Source organism: Coregonus clupeaformis, unplaced genomic scaffold (genome assembly GCF_020615455.1).
Source record: "Coregonus clupeaformis isolate EN_2021a unplaced genomic scaffold, ASM2061545v1 scaf0051, whole genome shotgun sequence".
Taxonomy (NCBI): Eukaryota; Metazoa; Chordata; class Actinopteri; order Salmoniformes; family Salmonidae; genus Coregonus; species Coregonus clupeaformis.
In genome coordinates, this window is record NW_025533506.1 from 686,002 (window position 1) to 703,322 (window position 17,321).

Genomic DNA, 17,321 nt, shown 5'->3' on the forward strand with positions numbered 1-17,321 from the left:
ACTGTAGCCTACTGACCACCTGCCCCTCCCTCCCCTGTGAAGCATGGCTTACTGTAGCCTACTGACCACCTGCCCCTCCCCTGTGAAGCATGGCTTACTGTAGCCTACTGACCACCTGCCCCTCCCCTGTGAAGCATGGCTTACTGTAGCCTACTGACCACCTGCCCCCTCCCCTGTGAAGCATGGCTTACTGTAGCCTACTGACCACCTGCCCCTCCCCTGTGAAGCACGGCTTACTGTAGCCTACTGACCACCTGCCCCTCCCCTGTGAAGCACGGCTTACTGTAGCCTACTGACCACCTGCCCCTCCCCTGTGAAGCACGGCTTACTGTAGCCTACTGACCACCTGCCCCTCCCCTGTGAAGCACGGCCACTGTAGCCTACTGACCACCTGCCCCTCCCCTGTGAAGCATGGCTTACTGTAGCCTACTGACCACCTGCCCCTCCCCTGTGAAGCATGGCTTACTGTAGCCTACTGACCACCTGCCCCTCCCCTGTGAAGCATGGCTTACTGTAGCCTACTGACCACCTGCCCCTCCCCTGTGAAGCATGGCTTACTGTAGCCTACTGACCACCTGCCCCTCCCCTGTGAAGCATGGCTTACTGTAGCCTACTGACCACCTGCCCCTCCCCTGTGAAGCATGGCTTACTGTAGCCTACTGACCACCTGCCCCTCCCCTGTGAAGCATGGCTTACTGTAGCCTACTGACCACCTGCCCCTCCCCTGTGAAGCATGGCTTACTGTAGCCTACTGACCACCTGCCCCTCCCCTGTGAAGCATGGCTTACTGTAGCCTACTGACCACCTGCCCCTCCCCTGTGAAGCATGGCTTACTGTAGCCTACTGACCACCTGCCCCTCCCCTGTGAAGCATGGCTTACTGTAGCCTACTGACCACCTGCCCCTCCCTCCCCTGTGAAGCATGGCTTACTGTAGCCTACTGACCACCTGCCCCTCCCTCCCCTGTGAAGCATGGCTTACTGTAGCCTACTGACCACCTGCCCCTCCCCTGTGAAGCATGGCTTACTGTAGCCTACTGACCACCTGCCCCTCCCCTGTGAAGCATGGCTTACTGTAGCCTACTGACCACCTGCCCCTCCCCTGTGAAGCATGGCTTACTGTAGCCTACTGACCACCTGCCCCTCCCCTGTGAAGCATGGCTTACTGTAGCCTACTGACCACCTGCCCCTCCCCTGTGAAGCATGGCTTACTGTAGCCTACTGACCACCTGCCCCTCCCCTGTGAAGCATGGCTTACTGTAGCCTACTGACCACCTGCCCCTCCCCTGTGAAGCATGGCTTACTGTAGCCTACTGACCACCTGCCCCTCCCCTGTGAAGCATGGCTTACTGTAGCCTACTGACCACCTGCCCCTCCCCTGTGAAGCATGGCTTACTGTAGCCTACTGACCACCTGCCCCTCCCTCCCCTGTGAAGCATGGCTTACTGTAGCCTACTGACCACCTGCCCCTCCCCTGTGAAGCATGGCTTACTGTAGCCTACTGACCACCTGCCCCTCCCCTGTGAAGCATGGCTTACTGTAGCCTACTGACCACCTGCCCCTCCCCTGTGAAGCATGGCTTACTGTAGCCTACTGACCACCTGCCCCTCCCTGTGAAGCATGGCTTACTGTAGCCTACTGACCACCTGCCCCTCCCCCTGTGAAGCATGGCTTACTATAGCCTACTGACCACCTGCCCTTCCCCTGTGAAGCATGGCTTACTGTAGCCTACTGACCACCTGCCCCTCCCCTGTGAAGCATGGCTTACTGTAGCCTACTGACCACCTGCCCCTCCCCTGTGAAGCATGGCTTACTGTAGCCTACTGACCACCTGCCCCTCCCTCCCCTGTGAAGCATGGCTTACTGTAGCCTACTGACCACGTTACAAGCATCATTCAGAAATTAGACAAGAATGGATTGACTTTTTCAATGCTAGTTAAGGATACTATGGTTATCACGTTTCACATTGGATTTATTAACTAACTACCAGGGTTAGGGTTAAGCCCGGTTCAGATACAACAGCTGAGACGAGACAACTAGACAGTGTAAAACAGCTGACTGAATACTGGGCGTTCAGATCGATAAGACAAGAAGCGCAGTTGAGACCGTTTCCCCGGTAACAGTGCCTCTTAACAATGATGTGGTGAAACTTTGAAATAAAGTTGTTTGTCAGTTGTTGTAGCAAGGTATTGTAGGAAATGAGTTTAATGAAATACATGCACCAGAAACACGACACACTATGACGTTGAATTTTTCCAGTAGCCGACGTTCTAAAACTAGACCCTTAAGATCAAGCAAACTTATTTTCTAAAACTACATAAATCCGTCTCGTCTGTCAGTTAGATGCGAACTGGGCTTTAGAGATTGAACTGACCCACACCTGTATTAGCCAGGACAAACATATTTTCACGATTTCACTAATATCATCAGATTAAATCAATCATATCACATTTTTGGGCTCATTCAGTATTTTTTACCTGATAAAGTAGAATCCTGTTGAAAAATGTTAAAAGTACCATTTATGGGCCTCCCGAGTGGCGCAGCGGTCTAAGGCACTGCTTCGCAGTGCTTGAGGCGTCAATACAGACCCGGGTTCGATCCCAGGCTGTGTCACAGCCAGCCGTGACCGGGAGACCCATGAGACAGCGCACAATTGGCCCAGCGTCGTCCGGGTTAGGTGAGGGTTTGGCCGACCGGGATTTCCTTGTCCCATTGCACTCTAGCGACTCCTTGTGGCGGGCCGGGCACCTGCAAGCTGACTTCGGTCGCCAGCTGGACGGTGTTTCCTCCGACACATTGGTGCAGCAGGCTTCCGGGTTAAGTGAGCAGTGTGTCAAGAAGCAGTACGGCTTAGCAGAGGACGCATTGGCTCTCGACCTTTGCCTCTCCCGAGTCCTTAGGGGAGTTGCAGACTATAACTACCAATTGGAATCGAAATTGGGGAGTAAAATCTAATCAAATCAAATCTAATTTTATTGGCCACATGCGCCGAATACAACAGGTGCAGACATTACAGTGAAATGTAGACCTTAATCCCATAGAACATCTGTGGAGGGAGCTGAAGGTTCGAGTTGCCAAACGTCAGCCTCAAAACCTTAATGACTTGGAGAAGATCTGCAAAGAGGAGTGGGACAAAATCCCTCCTGAGATGTGTGCAAACCTGGTGGCCAACTACAAGAAACGTCTGACCTCTGTGATTGCCAACAAGGGTTTTGCCACCTAGTACTAAGTCATGTTTTGCAGAGGGGTCAAATACTTATTTCCCTCATTGAAATGCAAATCAATTTATAAAAATTTTTACATGCGTTTTTCTGGATTTTTTTGTTGTTACTCTGTCTCTCACTGTTCAAATAAACCTACCATTAAAATTATAGACTGATCATGTCTTTGTCAGTGGGCAAACGTACAAAATCAGCAGGGGATCAAATACTTTTTTCCCTCACTGTATATATTCCTAAAACATACATTGAAAATCATACTGTTGATGCTTCCGGTTATCATGTATTTTTGATTTATTGCCGAATGTTAAAACAGTAGTTATAAATGTCCAAATTCATAATCAATATGCTGTAATAAGTTGTGATATGTTGAAGACCAATACAAAAGTTAATCCCTATACACGTGTCACACGTGTGTTCAGATTCTATTTTGCTAAATGAGGTACCTTCTAAACTGCACACGGACCAATATTTACCAAGCGGTCACTCCAGACTGGAATTAATTAGCTTGTTTCTACTGTTATCAATAGCGTGCGCAAATGAATCACTCACGTTGATACTGTCGATCAATGGAACTTGGACAATAACCGCGGCGACATGTACCGTCTTCTAACAGACAAACCTCAATGAGCTCGGGTGTACTGCATATATCTGTCGATAGATGACAACCTGTCGGAAACATTTAGCAACTCTGTGGGAAAATGATGATTTTGGTAGATGGTTAATAAGGGAACGCAACACTTTTTTGACTGGATAATTTCAACAAATCACCACCTCACATCTGTTTCTAAATAGCGACAGGGGTTGGCTTTCATTTCAATGATGGTGTAACTCTCATGTCCAAAAATTTATGTGAGGCCAGAGACATTTTGTAGGAGGAGCGCCCATGTTTTTCCTGCCGGTCTGAAAATTACTGTTCCGTTCTAAAGCCCCAACTACGGACTGACAGAAACACTGGTACTAAACCGAAAATATTGATCTGTTTTAAGCAATCGATTTTATGAGATTGTGATGACTATACACCTAGGGCGGCAGGTAGCTTAGTGGGTAAGAGCGTTGTGCCACTAACTGAAAGGTCGCTGGTTCTAATCCCCGAGACGACAAGGTGAAAAGTCTGTCTGTGCCCTTAAGCAAGGCACTTAACCCTAATTGTTCATGTAAGTCTTTCTGGATAAGAGCGTCTGCTAAATGACTCAAATGTCAAATGTGTAAACTTGAATTAAAACATCAGGTATTTCCTGTAATTCCTGTGTGGTTAAACCGTCAGTCTGTGTAATGTAGTAACACCTTGAGTCCACCAGGGTAATTTGGGTAATTTGTGCAATATAACATAATTTAAAAAAGTAAAAGTAATTCAATATTTGTATAAATGTAGCACACTCACACATTTTTACAACAATGACATTACTTCTTCCTACTTTAACCATGGAGAGAGTATAAAAATGCTCCTAAGCACAATTTAACCACTACACTAGAGCGTCCATAGGGTCTGTGCAGCTGGCTGAACGTTTGACATCCCTACCTGTATGTCCTCTCTGAGGACCAGCGAGTGTTTGAGGACCTGCTGACTTAGGGTTGGGGGTTAGGGACTGAGGTGACCCCTGTATGATCTCTGACCTCTGACTGAGGTGACCCCTGTATGATCTCTGACCTCTGACTGAGGTGACCCCTGTATGATCTCTGACCTCTGACTGAGGTGACCCCTGTATGATCTCTGACCTCTGACTGAGGTGACCCCTGTATGATCTCTGACCTCTGACTGAGGTGACCCCTGTATGATCTCTGACCTCTGACTGAGGTGACCCCTGTATGATCTCTGACCTCTGACTGAGGTGACCCCTGTATGATCTCTGACCTCTGACTGAGGTGACCCCTGTATGTTCTCTGACCTCTGACTGAGGTGACCCCTGTACCTGTATGATCTCTGACCTCTGACTGAGGTGACCCCTGTATGTTCTCTGACCTCTGACTGAGGTGACCCCTGTACCTGTATGATCTCTGACCTCTGACTGAGGTGACCCCTGTATGATCTCTGACCTCTGACTGAGGTGACCCCTGTATGATCTCTGACCTCTGACTGAGGTGACCCCTGTATGATCTCTGACCTCTGACTGAGGTGACCCCTGTATGTTCTCTGACCTCTGACTGAGGTGACCCCTGTATGTTCTCTGACCTCTGACTGAGGTGACCCCTGTATGATCTCTGACCTCTGACTGAGGTGACCCCTGTATGATCTCTGACCTCTGACTGAGGTGACCCCTGTATGATCTCTGACCTCTGACTGAGGTGACCCCTGTATGATCTCTGACCTCTGACTGAGGTGACCCCTGTATGTTCTCTGACCTCTGACTGAGGTGACCCCTGTATGATCTCTGACCTCTGACTGAGGTGACCCCTGTATGTTCTCTGACCTCTGACTGAGGTGACCCCTGTATGATCTCTGACCTCTGACTGAGGTGACCCCTGTATGATCTCTGACCTCTGACTGAGGTGACCCCTGTATGTTCTCTGACCTCTGACTGAGGTGACCCCTGTACCTGTATGATCTCTGACCTCTGACTGAGGTGACCCCTGTATGATCTCTGACCTCTGACTGAGGTGACCCCTGTATGTTCTCTGACCTCTGACTGAGGTGACCCCTGTACCTGTATGATCTCTGACCTCTGACTGAGGTGACCCCTGTATGTTCTCTGACCTCTGACTGAGGTGACCCCTGTATGATCTCTGACCTCTGACTGAGGTGACCCCTGTATGACCTCTGACCTCTGACTGAGGTGACCCCTGTATGATCTCTGACCTCTGACTGAGGTGACCCCTGTATGATCTCTGACCTCTGACTGAGGTGACCCCTGTATGATCTCTGACCTCTGACTGAGGTGACCCCTGTATGATCTCTGACCTCTGACTGAGGTGACCCCTGTATGATCTCTGACCTCTGACTGAGGTGACCCCTGTATGATCTCTGACCTCTGACTGAGGTGACCCCTGTATGATCTCTGACCTCTGACTGAGGTGACCCCTGTATGATCTCTGACCTCCAGGTGGACCAGCGTGTTTTTAAGGACCTGCTGAGTGAGAAGCTGCCCCGACTCCACGCCCACTTTGACCTCTACAAGGTCGACTCCTCCCTCATTACCTTCAACTGGTTCCTGGTCCTCTTCGTAGACTCAGTGAACTCTGACCTCCTCTTCAAGATTTGGGATGCCTTCCTGTACGAGGGACCAAAGGTAGGCTGGATAACATGGTAGGATGATTAACAGGGTAGAATTGGTAGGATGGTTAACAGGGTAGGATGGTTAAATTTTTTACATTTTACATTTTAGTCATTTAGCAGACACTCTTATCCAGAGCGACTTACAGTTAGTGAGTGCATACATTTTTTAATTTATTTTTGATACTTAACAGGGTACAATGGTAGGATGGTTAACAGGGTAGGATGGTAACAGGGTAGGATGGTTAACAGGGTAGTATGGTAGGACAGGTTAACAGGGTAGGATGGTTAACAGGGTAAGATGGTTAACAGGGTAGTATGGTAGGACAGGTTAACAGGGTAGGATGGTTAACAGGGTAGTATGGTAGGACTGGTTAACAGGGTAGTATGGTAGGACTGGTTAACAGGGTAGGATGGTTAACAGGGTAGTATGGTAGGACTGGTTAACAGGGTAGGATTGTTAACAGGGTAGTATGGTAGGACTGGTTAACAGGGTAGGATGGTTAACAGGGTAGAATGGTAGGACTGGTTAACAGGGTAGGATGGTTAACAGGGTAGTATGGTAGGACTGGTTAACAGGGTAGTATGGTAGGACTGGTTAACAGGGTAGGATGGTTAACAGGGTAGTATGGTAGGACTGGTTAACAGGGTAGGATGGTTAACAGGGTAGAATGGTAGGATGGTTAACAGGGTAAGATGGTTAACAGGGTAGTATGGTAGGACTGGTTAACAGGGTAGGATGGTTAACAGGGTAGTATGGTAGGACTGGTTAACAGGGTAGGATTGTTAACAGGGTAGTATGGTAGGACTGGTTAACAGGGTAGGATGGTTAACAGGGTAGGATGGTTAACAGGGTAGAATGGTAGGATGGTTAACATGGTAGGATGGTAGGACTGGTTAACAGGGTAGGATGGTTAACAGGGTAGAATGGTAGGATGGTTAACATGGTAGGATGGTAGGACTGGTTAACAGGGTAGGATGGTTAACAGGGTAGGATAGCAGTATGGTTAACATGGTAGGATGATAGGCCTGGTTAACAGGGTAGGATGGGAGTATGGTTAATATGGTAGGATGATAGGCCTGGTTAACAGGGTAGGATGGGAGTATGGTTAACATGGTAGGATGATAGGCCTGGTTAACAGGGTAGGATGGGAGTATGGTTAACATGGTAGGATGGGAGTATGGTTAACATGGTAGGATGATAGGCCTGGTTAACAGGGTAGGATGGGAGTATGGTTAACATGGTAGGATGATAGGACTGGTTAACAGGGTGGATGGGAGTATGGTTAAATGGTAGGATGGGAGTATGGTTAACATGGTAGGATGATAGGCCTGGTTAACAGGGTAGGATGGGAGTATGGTTAACATGGTAGGATGATAGGACTGGTTAACAGGGTAGGATGGGAGTATGGTTAACATGGTAGGATGATAGGACTGGTTAACAGGGTAGGATGGAATCCCAGCCTCATGGAAAGTCCCTTTTTAACTGTGACACAACAAACCTCAGAGCTGAAACGAGGAGGAACTGCTGGGGCCCACATCACTTAGCCAAGTGCCTGTCTCTACCAGATCAGGACAAGGCATTGATACCAGCTTTGATATAAGCTGTGGCATGCTGTTTGTTCATGTTCAGACTTTTCTCATATTGATCCTATATGTCTGTAAAAGTCATCATTGCTACTTTATATGGAGATCCATTGAGAACTCCAGTAACATGATCAATCAATCAATCAATCAATGAAATGTATTTTATAAAGTGTTTTTGACATCAGCAGAGTCACAGAAAAAGTAACAAAGTGCTTTACAGAAACCCGGCCTAAAACCCCAAACAGCAGCAATGCAGAAACCCGGCCTAAAACCCCAAACAGCAGCAATGCAGAGGAAGAAGCATGGTGGCTAGGAAAACTCCCTAGAAGACAGGAAGAAACCTAGAGAGGAACCAGACTCTAAAGACTTGTAACAGTCTTAGCGTTAGTGTTTGATAGGAATCTGACTCAGGTGTCATCGTACGGTGAGTTTCATGCCTCTGCCTCTCCTCAGATCATCTTCCGGTTCGCCCTCGCTCTCTTCAAGTACAAGGAGGAAGAGTTCCTGAAGCTTCTGGACTCCATGGCCATCTTCAAGTATCTCCGCTATTTCACTAGAACCATCCTGGACTGGAGGTACAGTACTCTAAACCTACCTTATTCCTTCTGTGTGAGTACTGTATGTCTCTCTGTGTGAGTACTGTATGTCTCTCTGTGTGAGTACTGTATGTCTCTCTGTGTGAGTACTGTATGTCTCTCTGTGTATTGAGTACTGTATGTCTCTCTGTGTGAGTACTGTATGTCTCTCTGTGTATTGAGTACTGTATGTCTCTCTGTGTGAGTACTGTATGTCTCTCTGTGTGAGTACTGTATGTCTCTCTGTGTGAGTACTGTATGTCTCTCTGTGTGAGTACTGTATGTCTCTCTCTGTGAGTACTGTATGTCTCTCTGTGTATTGAGTACTGTATGTCTCTCTGTGTGAGTACTGTATGTCTCTCTGTGTATTGAGTACTGTATGTCTCTCTGTGAGTACTGTATGTCTCTCTGTGTGAGTACTGTATGTTTCTCTGTGTATTGAGTACTGTATGTTTCTCTGTGTGAGTACTGTATGTTTCTCTGTGTGAGTACTGTATGTCTCTCTGTGTGAGTACTGTATGTCTCTCTGTGTATTGAGTACTGTATGTCTCTCTGTGTGAGTACTGTATGTCTCTCTGTGTGAGTACTGTATGTCTCTCTGTGTGAGTACTGTATGTCTCTCTGTGTGAGTACTGTATGTCTCTCTGTGTGAGTACTGTATGTCTCTCTGTGTATTGAGTACTGTATGTCTCTCTGTGTGTGAGTACTGTATGTCTCTCTGTGTGAGTACTGTATGTCTCTCTGTGTGAGTACTGTATGTCTCTCTGTGTGAGTACTGTATGTCTCTCTGTGTGAGTACTGTATGTCTCTCTGTGTATTGAGTACTGTATGTCTCTCTGTGTGAGTACTGTATGTCTCTCTGTGTGAGTACTGTATGTCTCTCTGTGAGTACTGTATGTCTCTCTGTGTGAGTACTGTATGTTTCTCTGTGTATTGAGTACTGTATGTTTCTCTGTGTGAGTACTGTATGTTTCTCTGTGTGAGTACTGTATGTCTCTCTGTGTGAGTACTGTATGTCTCTCTGTGTATTGAGTACTGTATGTCTCTCTGTGTTGAGTACTGTATGTCTCTCTGTGTGAGTACTGTATGTCTCTCTGTGTGAGTACTGTATGTCTCTCTGTGTGAGTACTGTATGTCTCTCTGTGTGAGTACTGTATGTCTCTCTGTGTGAGTACTGTATGTCTCTCTGTGTGAGTACTGTATGTCTCTCTGTGTATTGAGTACTGTATGTCTCTCTGTGTATTGAGTACTGTATGTCTCTCTGTGTGAGTACTGTATGTCTCTCTGTGTGAGTACTGTATGTCTCTCTCTGTGAGTACTGTATGTCTCTCTCTGTGATTACTGTATGTCTCTCTCTGTGAGTACTGTATGTCTCTCTGTGTGAGTACTGTATGTCTCTCTGTGTGAGTACTGTATGTCTCTCTCTGTGAGTACTGTATGTCTCTCTCTGTGAGTACTGTATGTCTCTCTGTGTGAGTACTGTATGTCTCTCTGTGTGAGTACTGTATGTCTCTCTGTGTGAGTACTGTATGTCTCTCTGTGTGAGTACTGTATGTCTCTCTGTGTGAGTACTGTATGTCTCTCTGTGTATTGAGTACTGTATGTCTCTCTGTGTGAGTACTGTATGTCTCTCTGTGTGAGTACTGTATGTCTCTCTGTGTATTGAGTACTGTATGTCTCTCTGTGTATTGAGTACTGTATGTCTCTCTGTGTATTGAGTACTGTATGTCTCTCTGTGTATTGAGTACTGTATGTCTCTCTGTGTATTGAGTACTGTATGTCTCTCTGTGTGAGTACTGTATGTCTCTCTCTGTGAGTACTGTATGTCTCTCTCTGTGAGTACTGTATGTCTCTCTGTGTGAGTACTGTATGTCTCTCTGTGTATTGAGTACTGTATGTCTCTCTGTGTGAGTACTGTATGTCTCTCTCTGTGAGTACTGTATGTCTCTCTGTGTGAGTACTGTATGTCTCTCTCTGTGAGTACTGTATGTCTCTCTCTGTGAGTACTGTATGTCTCTCTGTGTATTGAGTAATGTATGTCTGTCTCTGTGTATTGAGTAATGTACAGTGGTTCCTCAATTAAAAGTTTTGATCTTATGCCGTGACAGTTTGTGGTAGATGGTGGCAGATTGTGTCATTCTGTCATTGCACCACACTACCACAAGGGGGAGATAGAACGCTGATCTATCGGTATTCTAAACTGTGGCACAAATTGGAGGGTTTTTCACACCTAGCCGAGCAATCAGACTATCCTTTTGTAGATGAATGGAGGTGTGAATGTTTCAGTCCGAGTCTCTCTCCTCTGGCACTAGTGTCCTGCTTCAGGCAATAAATAAATAGCTGGCGGTGGTCCTGGAGTTGAGAGAGAATAATAATAAAATAATATGCCATTTAGCAGATGCTTTTATCCAAAGCGACTTACAGTCATGCGTGCATACATTTTTGTGTATGGGTGGTCCCGGGGATCGAACCCACTACCTTGGCGTTACAAGCGCCGTGCTCTACCAGCTGAGCTACAGAGGACCACAGAGAACTTGGGTAAATACAATGCTCAATTACACTTGCATGTGGACTGACGATTTTTGAAAAATAGGATACTTGTGCCTTACAGCCCATTACATAAAGGAAGAGTGGATGTTATTCACCACGGAGTGGGACAGAGCAGCTCAAAACTGCAGATAACACAAGGCCAACTATTGTGAAAGACTACTTGTGGCTCTTGTGGATTTCCTCTGTCTCTTCAAGATGCCTGCTGTCCACCAGGGGACAGTGTGGCGTCACCTACAGATGGATGTGTGGTGTCAGAGACAAGTCAGCTGACAGCCTTTGGTTTCTCTCCCTCTAAAAACAGAAAGAAATCATTCTAAATAACAAACTGGCTTTATTTACCACAGTGTGAAAGAGTGACAGCCCCTCTATATAAAGTGGGTTTCTGAAACACGGAGTCCTTCTTTGCTGATGTGAAGAAGAAACTGAATGAAAGAGTCCAGTGAGGATAGGGAGGACAGGGAGGACAGGGAGGACAGGGTGGACAGGGAGGACAGGGAGGGGAAAAGACCTGAGCTACTTCATTTAGTTATGAAATGTACTAGTTTATTTACATTTACATTTAAGTCATTTAGCCGACGCCCTTTTATCCAGAGCCACTTACACATTGGTGCATTCACCTTATAGCCAGTGGGACAACCACTTTACAATATATCAATTTTTTATTTTTTTATTTTTTGGTGGGGTAGGGGAATATATAGGCTATTTAATATATTCATTTAGGCTTGGCTTATTTAGTAGGCTATTTTTGCAGCATAAAGTTATATTTGTCAGAATAAAGCTGAGTGTGTGATGCGTGATTTGAAGGAGTCAGGCGCAGGAGGGTAAATCACAGTATACAGAGTTTATTCCGTAATCCAGCGTAACCAGTCCAGAGGTAAAACAGGCGCACTGGAACAAACAGGCGCACGGGGAAATACCCCGGCAACACAAAATACTGAGCTCAACCGAGGTACTAATCCTCACAATGAACAATCACCCACAAGGACAAGGGGGCAGAGGGAACACTTATACAGGTACTAATGAGGGGATATGAACCAGGTGTGTGTAAATGACAAGACAAGACAAATGGAATGATGAGATGAGGAGCGGCAGTGGCTAGAAGGCCGGTGATGACGAACGCCGAAGCCTGAACCAGGAGAGGAGGCAGCTTCGGAGGGAGTCGTGACAGTGTGACTCACTCATTCGTGGCTTTGGATCAAAATAAATAAGTACCAACATTCTTTCTGCTAGTCACACCTGCCCAGACCCACCTGCCCAGACCCACCTGCTCCAGACCCACTACATCACACCTGCCCAGACCCACCTGCTCACACCCCCTATCTCCAGATCCACTACATCACACCTGCCCAGACCCACACCTCACTCTCCGCCACATTACCTTTACATTTTAGTCATTAAGCAGATGCTCTTATCCAGAGTGACTTCATACATTTTCATACTTTTTTCATACTGGTCCCCCATGGGAATCGAACCCACAACCCTGGTGTTGCAAGCACCATGCTCTACCAACTGAGCTACAGGGGGCACAAGGCCTCAAACTGCACCATTTTGTTTCTATCCGTTGCCCACGCACTTTCAACATTTGGAAAATAAAGCATTTAAAGGCTGACATTGGTTGATTTTCAGTTTTTAAGTCTACGTTTTTTCAAGATGATTGAGGAGAAAAGTATCGTCCAACCCATCGGGTATCTCACTGCACCCCAATATGCCATGTCTTGAAATATGCGGACAGACGGATTAAACGATTCCAGCCAACTTTCTGACTCCGCCCATAACTTTGGGCCTTTATAACATTCCCAGAAGGCATAGATTATTATAACCTAATGAAAAATGAACCTGGTAACCTAATTTAATTTACTGCAGGCCTAAAACCTATGGGTTTAACCTTCTGAATGAATGATTATATTGAAGATAGAAGCTGCCTCTTAATGAGTTCCGAGAGCCGATCCGTTACCCAACAAAATAACATCCATTTATTTAGTCTAATTGTTGTCATGACTACAGACAGTAGGCTGTTAGTCCTCTTTTCCTGCATTAATTAATTTGTCTGCATGTCTTTTCAACATCTGGCTAAACAGAAACCATCCCATGAATTAAGAGTGATATATTTATTTTTTCACAATGCAATGCGGCACATTGACAACTCAAATCGCTTTAAAGAGCCTTGTAATATTAGACAACAAATAAATATACTAAAACAATAACTTCAAAAACAGTCCATTCATCACTGGATTTCTTCAAATTGCTGTGCAGGAAAAGGATGTCATCCACCGTGCCTGGTCGCAGGCTCGCAGCTGGCCTCTCTTCTCTCTCTCTGCACCTCCTTTCATAGTCTAATAGCTCAGCTAGGTGTGAAAAATCCCCTAATTTGTGCCACAGTTTAGACTACTGATAGATGTTTAGACTACTGATAGATGTTTAGACTACTGATAGATGTTTAGACTACTGATAGATGTTTAGACTACTGATAGATGTTTAGACTACTGATAGATGTTTAGACTACTGATAGATGTTTAGACTACTGATAGATGTTTAGACTACTGATAGATGTTTAGACTACTGATAGATGTTTAGACTACTGATAGATGCTGCGGTCAGTCAGAGTTGAGTCCTTGTAAAGTGTAGCATAAAGAGAAAACTTGCAGTGTATTTATTTATTCGAGGCTGAAGTCCTCTAAAGTTTTACATTTCTAACTCAATATCACAGACTTGGTTTGCCCTAACGAGAAATGCATCAACCCCTACAAATATGTCAATTTATTATAATCACATAATAATTCAAACGAAATGAGCTGTAGCGAGAGGAGAGACTGCATGCTAAAGACAATCAGAATGTGTCTTTAACCCTGCATTATAATAGAACTTATTTTGAACGAAAGCCATGAGATGAGAGAGTCACTCAGCACTATGCTTCTGTTCCTGCTTCTGTTCCTGCTTCTGTTCCTGCTTCTGTTCCGCTTCCTGCTTCCTGCTTCCTGCTTCTGTTCCTGCTTCTGTTCCTGCTTCTGTTCCTGCTTCCTGCTTCCTGCTTCTGTTCCTGCTTCTGTTCCTGCTTCCTGTTTCTGTTCCTGCTTCTGTTCCTGCTTCTGTTCCTGCTTCTGTTCCTGCTTCTGTTCCTGCTTCCTGCTTCTGTTCCTGCTTCTGTTCCTGCTTCCTGCTTCTGTTCCTGCTTCCTGCTTCTGTTCCTGCTTCTGCTTCTGTTCCTGCTTCTGTTCCTGCTTCTGTTCCTGCTTCCTGCTTCTGTTCCTGCTTCCTGCTTCTGTTCCTGCTTCTATTCCTGCTTCTGTTCCTGCTTCTGTTCCTGCTTCTGTTCCTGCTTCCTGCTTCTGTTCCTGCTTCTGTTCCTGCTTCCTGCTTCTGTTCCTGCTTCTGTTCCTGCTTCTGTTCCTGCTTCTGTTCCTGTTCCTGCTTCCTGCTTCTGTTCCTGTTCCTGCTTCCTGCTTCTGTTCCTGCTTCTGTTCCTGCTTCCTGCTTCTGCTTCTGCTCCTGCTTCTGTTGCCTATTTGAGTGTTTATTATTGTTACCCCCAAGCCATAAGACTGCTGAACAATTAATCAAATGGCTACCTGGACTATTTACATTCAACCCCCCCCTTTGTTTTTACACTGCTGCTACTCACTGTTTATTATCTATGGATAGTCACTTTACCCCTACCTACATGTACAAATTACCTCGACTAACCTGTACCCCCGCACATTGACTCTGTACCGGTACTCCCTGTATATAGCCTCATTATTGTTATTTTATTGTGTTACTTTTCATTAAATGTTTTACTTTAGTTTATTTAGTAAATATTTTCTTAACTCTTTCTTGAACTACATTGTTGGTTAAGTTGGTAAGTAAGCATTGCACGATAAGGTCTACACCTGTTGAATTTAGAACAATAGTGTATGAATTGTTCTTCCTCTGTCCCACACTCAAAATACACTTTTTGTTTCGACTTCCTCAGAAGAATCTGTAACTGGACCGTAGCTTATTACTTACTAAAACTGTTGTTGCACTGGAAGGTTTTTATTCTAAGAGAAACAAAAATGTTATGTTAAATACCATTATATTCTTAAAATATACTGTATGTGTTGACTGAACATACACAAGTGAGGTCTGCTAAATGAACAAGTTGATTTGCCTTCGCTACTAAAGCATAGATAAATACAACTAAAAATAAGGTTTAACATATTGTCCAGACCTGATCTATTTAATGTAGGGGTTTTATTTATTACATATACTTGTGGAATGTTAGCAAGAATAATATGTACTGTCAGTACACAACAAGGCTGTGGGCCAGGTGGAAATGGTTTAACAGCCTTTCCAATACATTGGAATAGTAAAGAAGCCATCCACCCTTGCTGGGCTATCAGCAGGACAATACAGTGGGGAGTATTTGATACACTGCCGATTTTGCAGGTTTTCCTACTTACAAAGCATGTAGAGGTCAGTAATTTTTATCATAGGTACACTTCAACTGTGAGAGACGGAATCTAAAAATCCAGAAAATCACATTGTATGATTTTTAAGTAATTAATTTGCATTTTATTGCATGACATAAGTATTTGATACATCAGAAAAGCAGAACTAAATATTTGGTACAGAAACCTTTGTTTGCAATTACAGAGATCATACGTTTCCTGTAGGTCTTGACCAGGTTTGCACACACTGCAGCAGGGGTTTTGGCCCACTCCTCCATACAGACCTTCTCCAGATCCTTCAGGTTTCGGGGCTGTCGCTGGGCAATATGGACTTTCAGCTCCCTCCAAAGATTTTCTATTGGGTTCAGGTCTGGAGACTGGCTAGGCCACTCCAGGACCTTGAGATGCTTCTTACGGAGCCACTCCTTAGTTGCCCTGGCTGTGTGTTTTGGGTCGTTGTCATGCTGGAAGACCCAGCCACGACCCATCTTCAATGCTCTTACTGAGGGAAGGAGGTTGTTGGCCAAGATCTCGCGATACATGGCCCCATCCATCCTCCCCTCAATACGGTGCAGTCGTCCTGTCCCCTTTGCAGAAAAACATCCCCAAAGAATGATGTTTCCACTTCCATGCTTCACGGTTGGGATGGTGTTCTTGGGGTTGTACTCATCCTTCTTTGGGGATGTTTTTTCAGTCGTGAAGAGGGCACGACAAAGCCTATTCCCCCTCAGGAGACTAAAAAGATTTGGCATGGGTCCTCAGATCCTCAAAAAATTCTACAGCTGCACCATCGAGAGCATCCTGACTGGTTGCATCACCGCCTGGTATGGCAACTGCTTGGCCTCTGACCGCAAGGCACTACAGAGGGTAGTGCGTACGGCCCAGTACATCACTGGGGCAAAGCTCCCTGCCATCCAGGACCTCTATACCAGGCGGTGTCAGAGGAAGGCCCTCAAAATTGTCAAAGACTCCAGCCACCCTAGTCATAGACTGTTCTCTCTGCTACCGCACGGGCAAGCGGTACCGAGTGCCAAGTCTAGGTCCAAAAGACTTCTCAACAGCTTCTACCCCCAAGCCATAAGACTCCTGAACAGCTAATCATGGCTACCCGGACTATTTGCACTGCCCCCCCACCCCATCCTTTTTACGCTGCTGCTACTCTGTTAAGTATTTATGCATAGTCACTTTAACTCTACCCACATGTACATATTACCTCAACTACCTCAACTGCCGGTGCCCCGCACATTGACAATGCAACGGTACCCCCCTGTATATATAGCCTCCCTACTGTCACTTTATTTTACTGTATATATAGCCTCCCTACTGTCACTTTATTTTACTTCTGCTCTTTTTTTTCTCAACACTTTTTTGTTGTTGTTTTATTCTTACTTTTTTGTTTAAAATAAATGCACTGTTGGTTAAGGGCTGTAAGTAAGCATTTAACTGTAATGTCTGCACCTGTTGTATTCGGCGCATGTGACCAATAAAATTTGATTTGATTTGATTTGATTTGATTTCTTCTTCCTCCAAACACGGCGAGTGGAGTTTAGACCAAAAAGCTCTATTTTTGTCTCATCAGACCACATGACCTTCTCCCATTCCTCCTCTGGATCATCCGGATGGTCACTGGCAAACTTCAGACGGGCCTGGACATGCGCTGGCTTGAGCAGGGGGACCTTGCGTGCGCTGCAGGATTTTAATCCATGACGGCGTAGTGTGTTACTAATGGTTTTCTTTGAGACTGTGGTCCCAGCTCTCTTCAGGTCATTGACCAGG

The 17,321-nt window shown here is 45.6% G+C and overlaps 1 protein-coding gene across 1 annotated transcript in view; it reads left to right on the forward strand.

Moving 5' to 3' along the window:
- The window catches only part of tbc1d2b (TBC1 domain family, member 2B), a 183,728-nt gene that overhangs the window by 141,701 nt on the left and 24,706 nt on the right, over nt 1-17,321 (forward strand). Inside the window, exons 14-15 of the mRNA XM_045212784.1 lie at nt 6,258-6,443; nt 8,468-8,589. Coding sequence (XP_045068719.1) covers nt 6,258-6,443; nt 8,468-8,589 — 308 coding nt within the window. The remainder of the gene's footprint in view (nt 1-6,257; nt 6,444-8,467; nt 8,590-17,321) is intronic.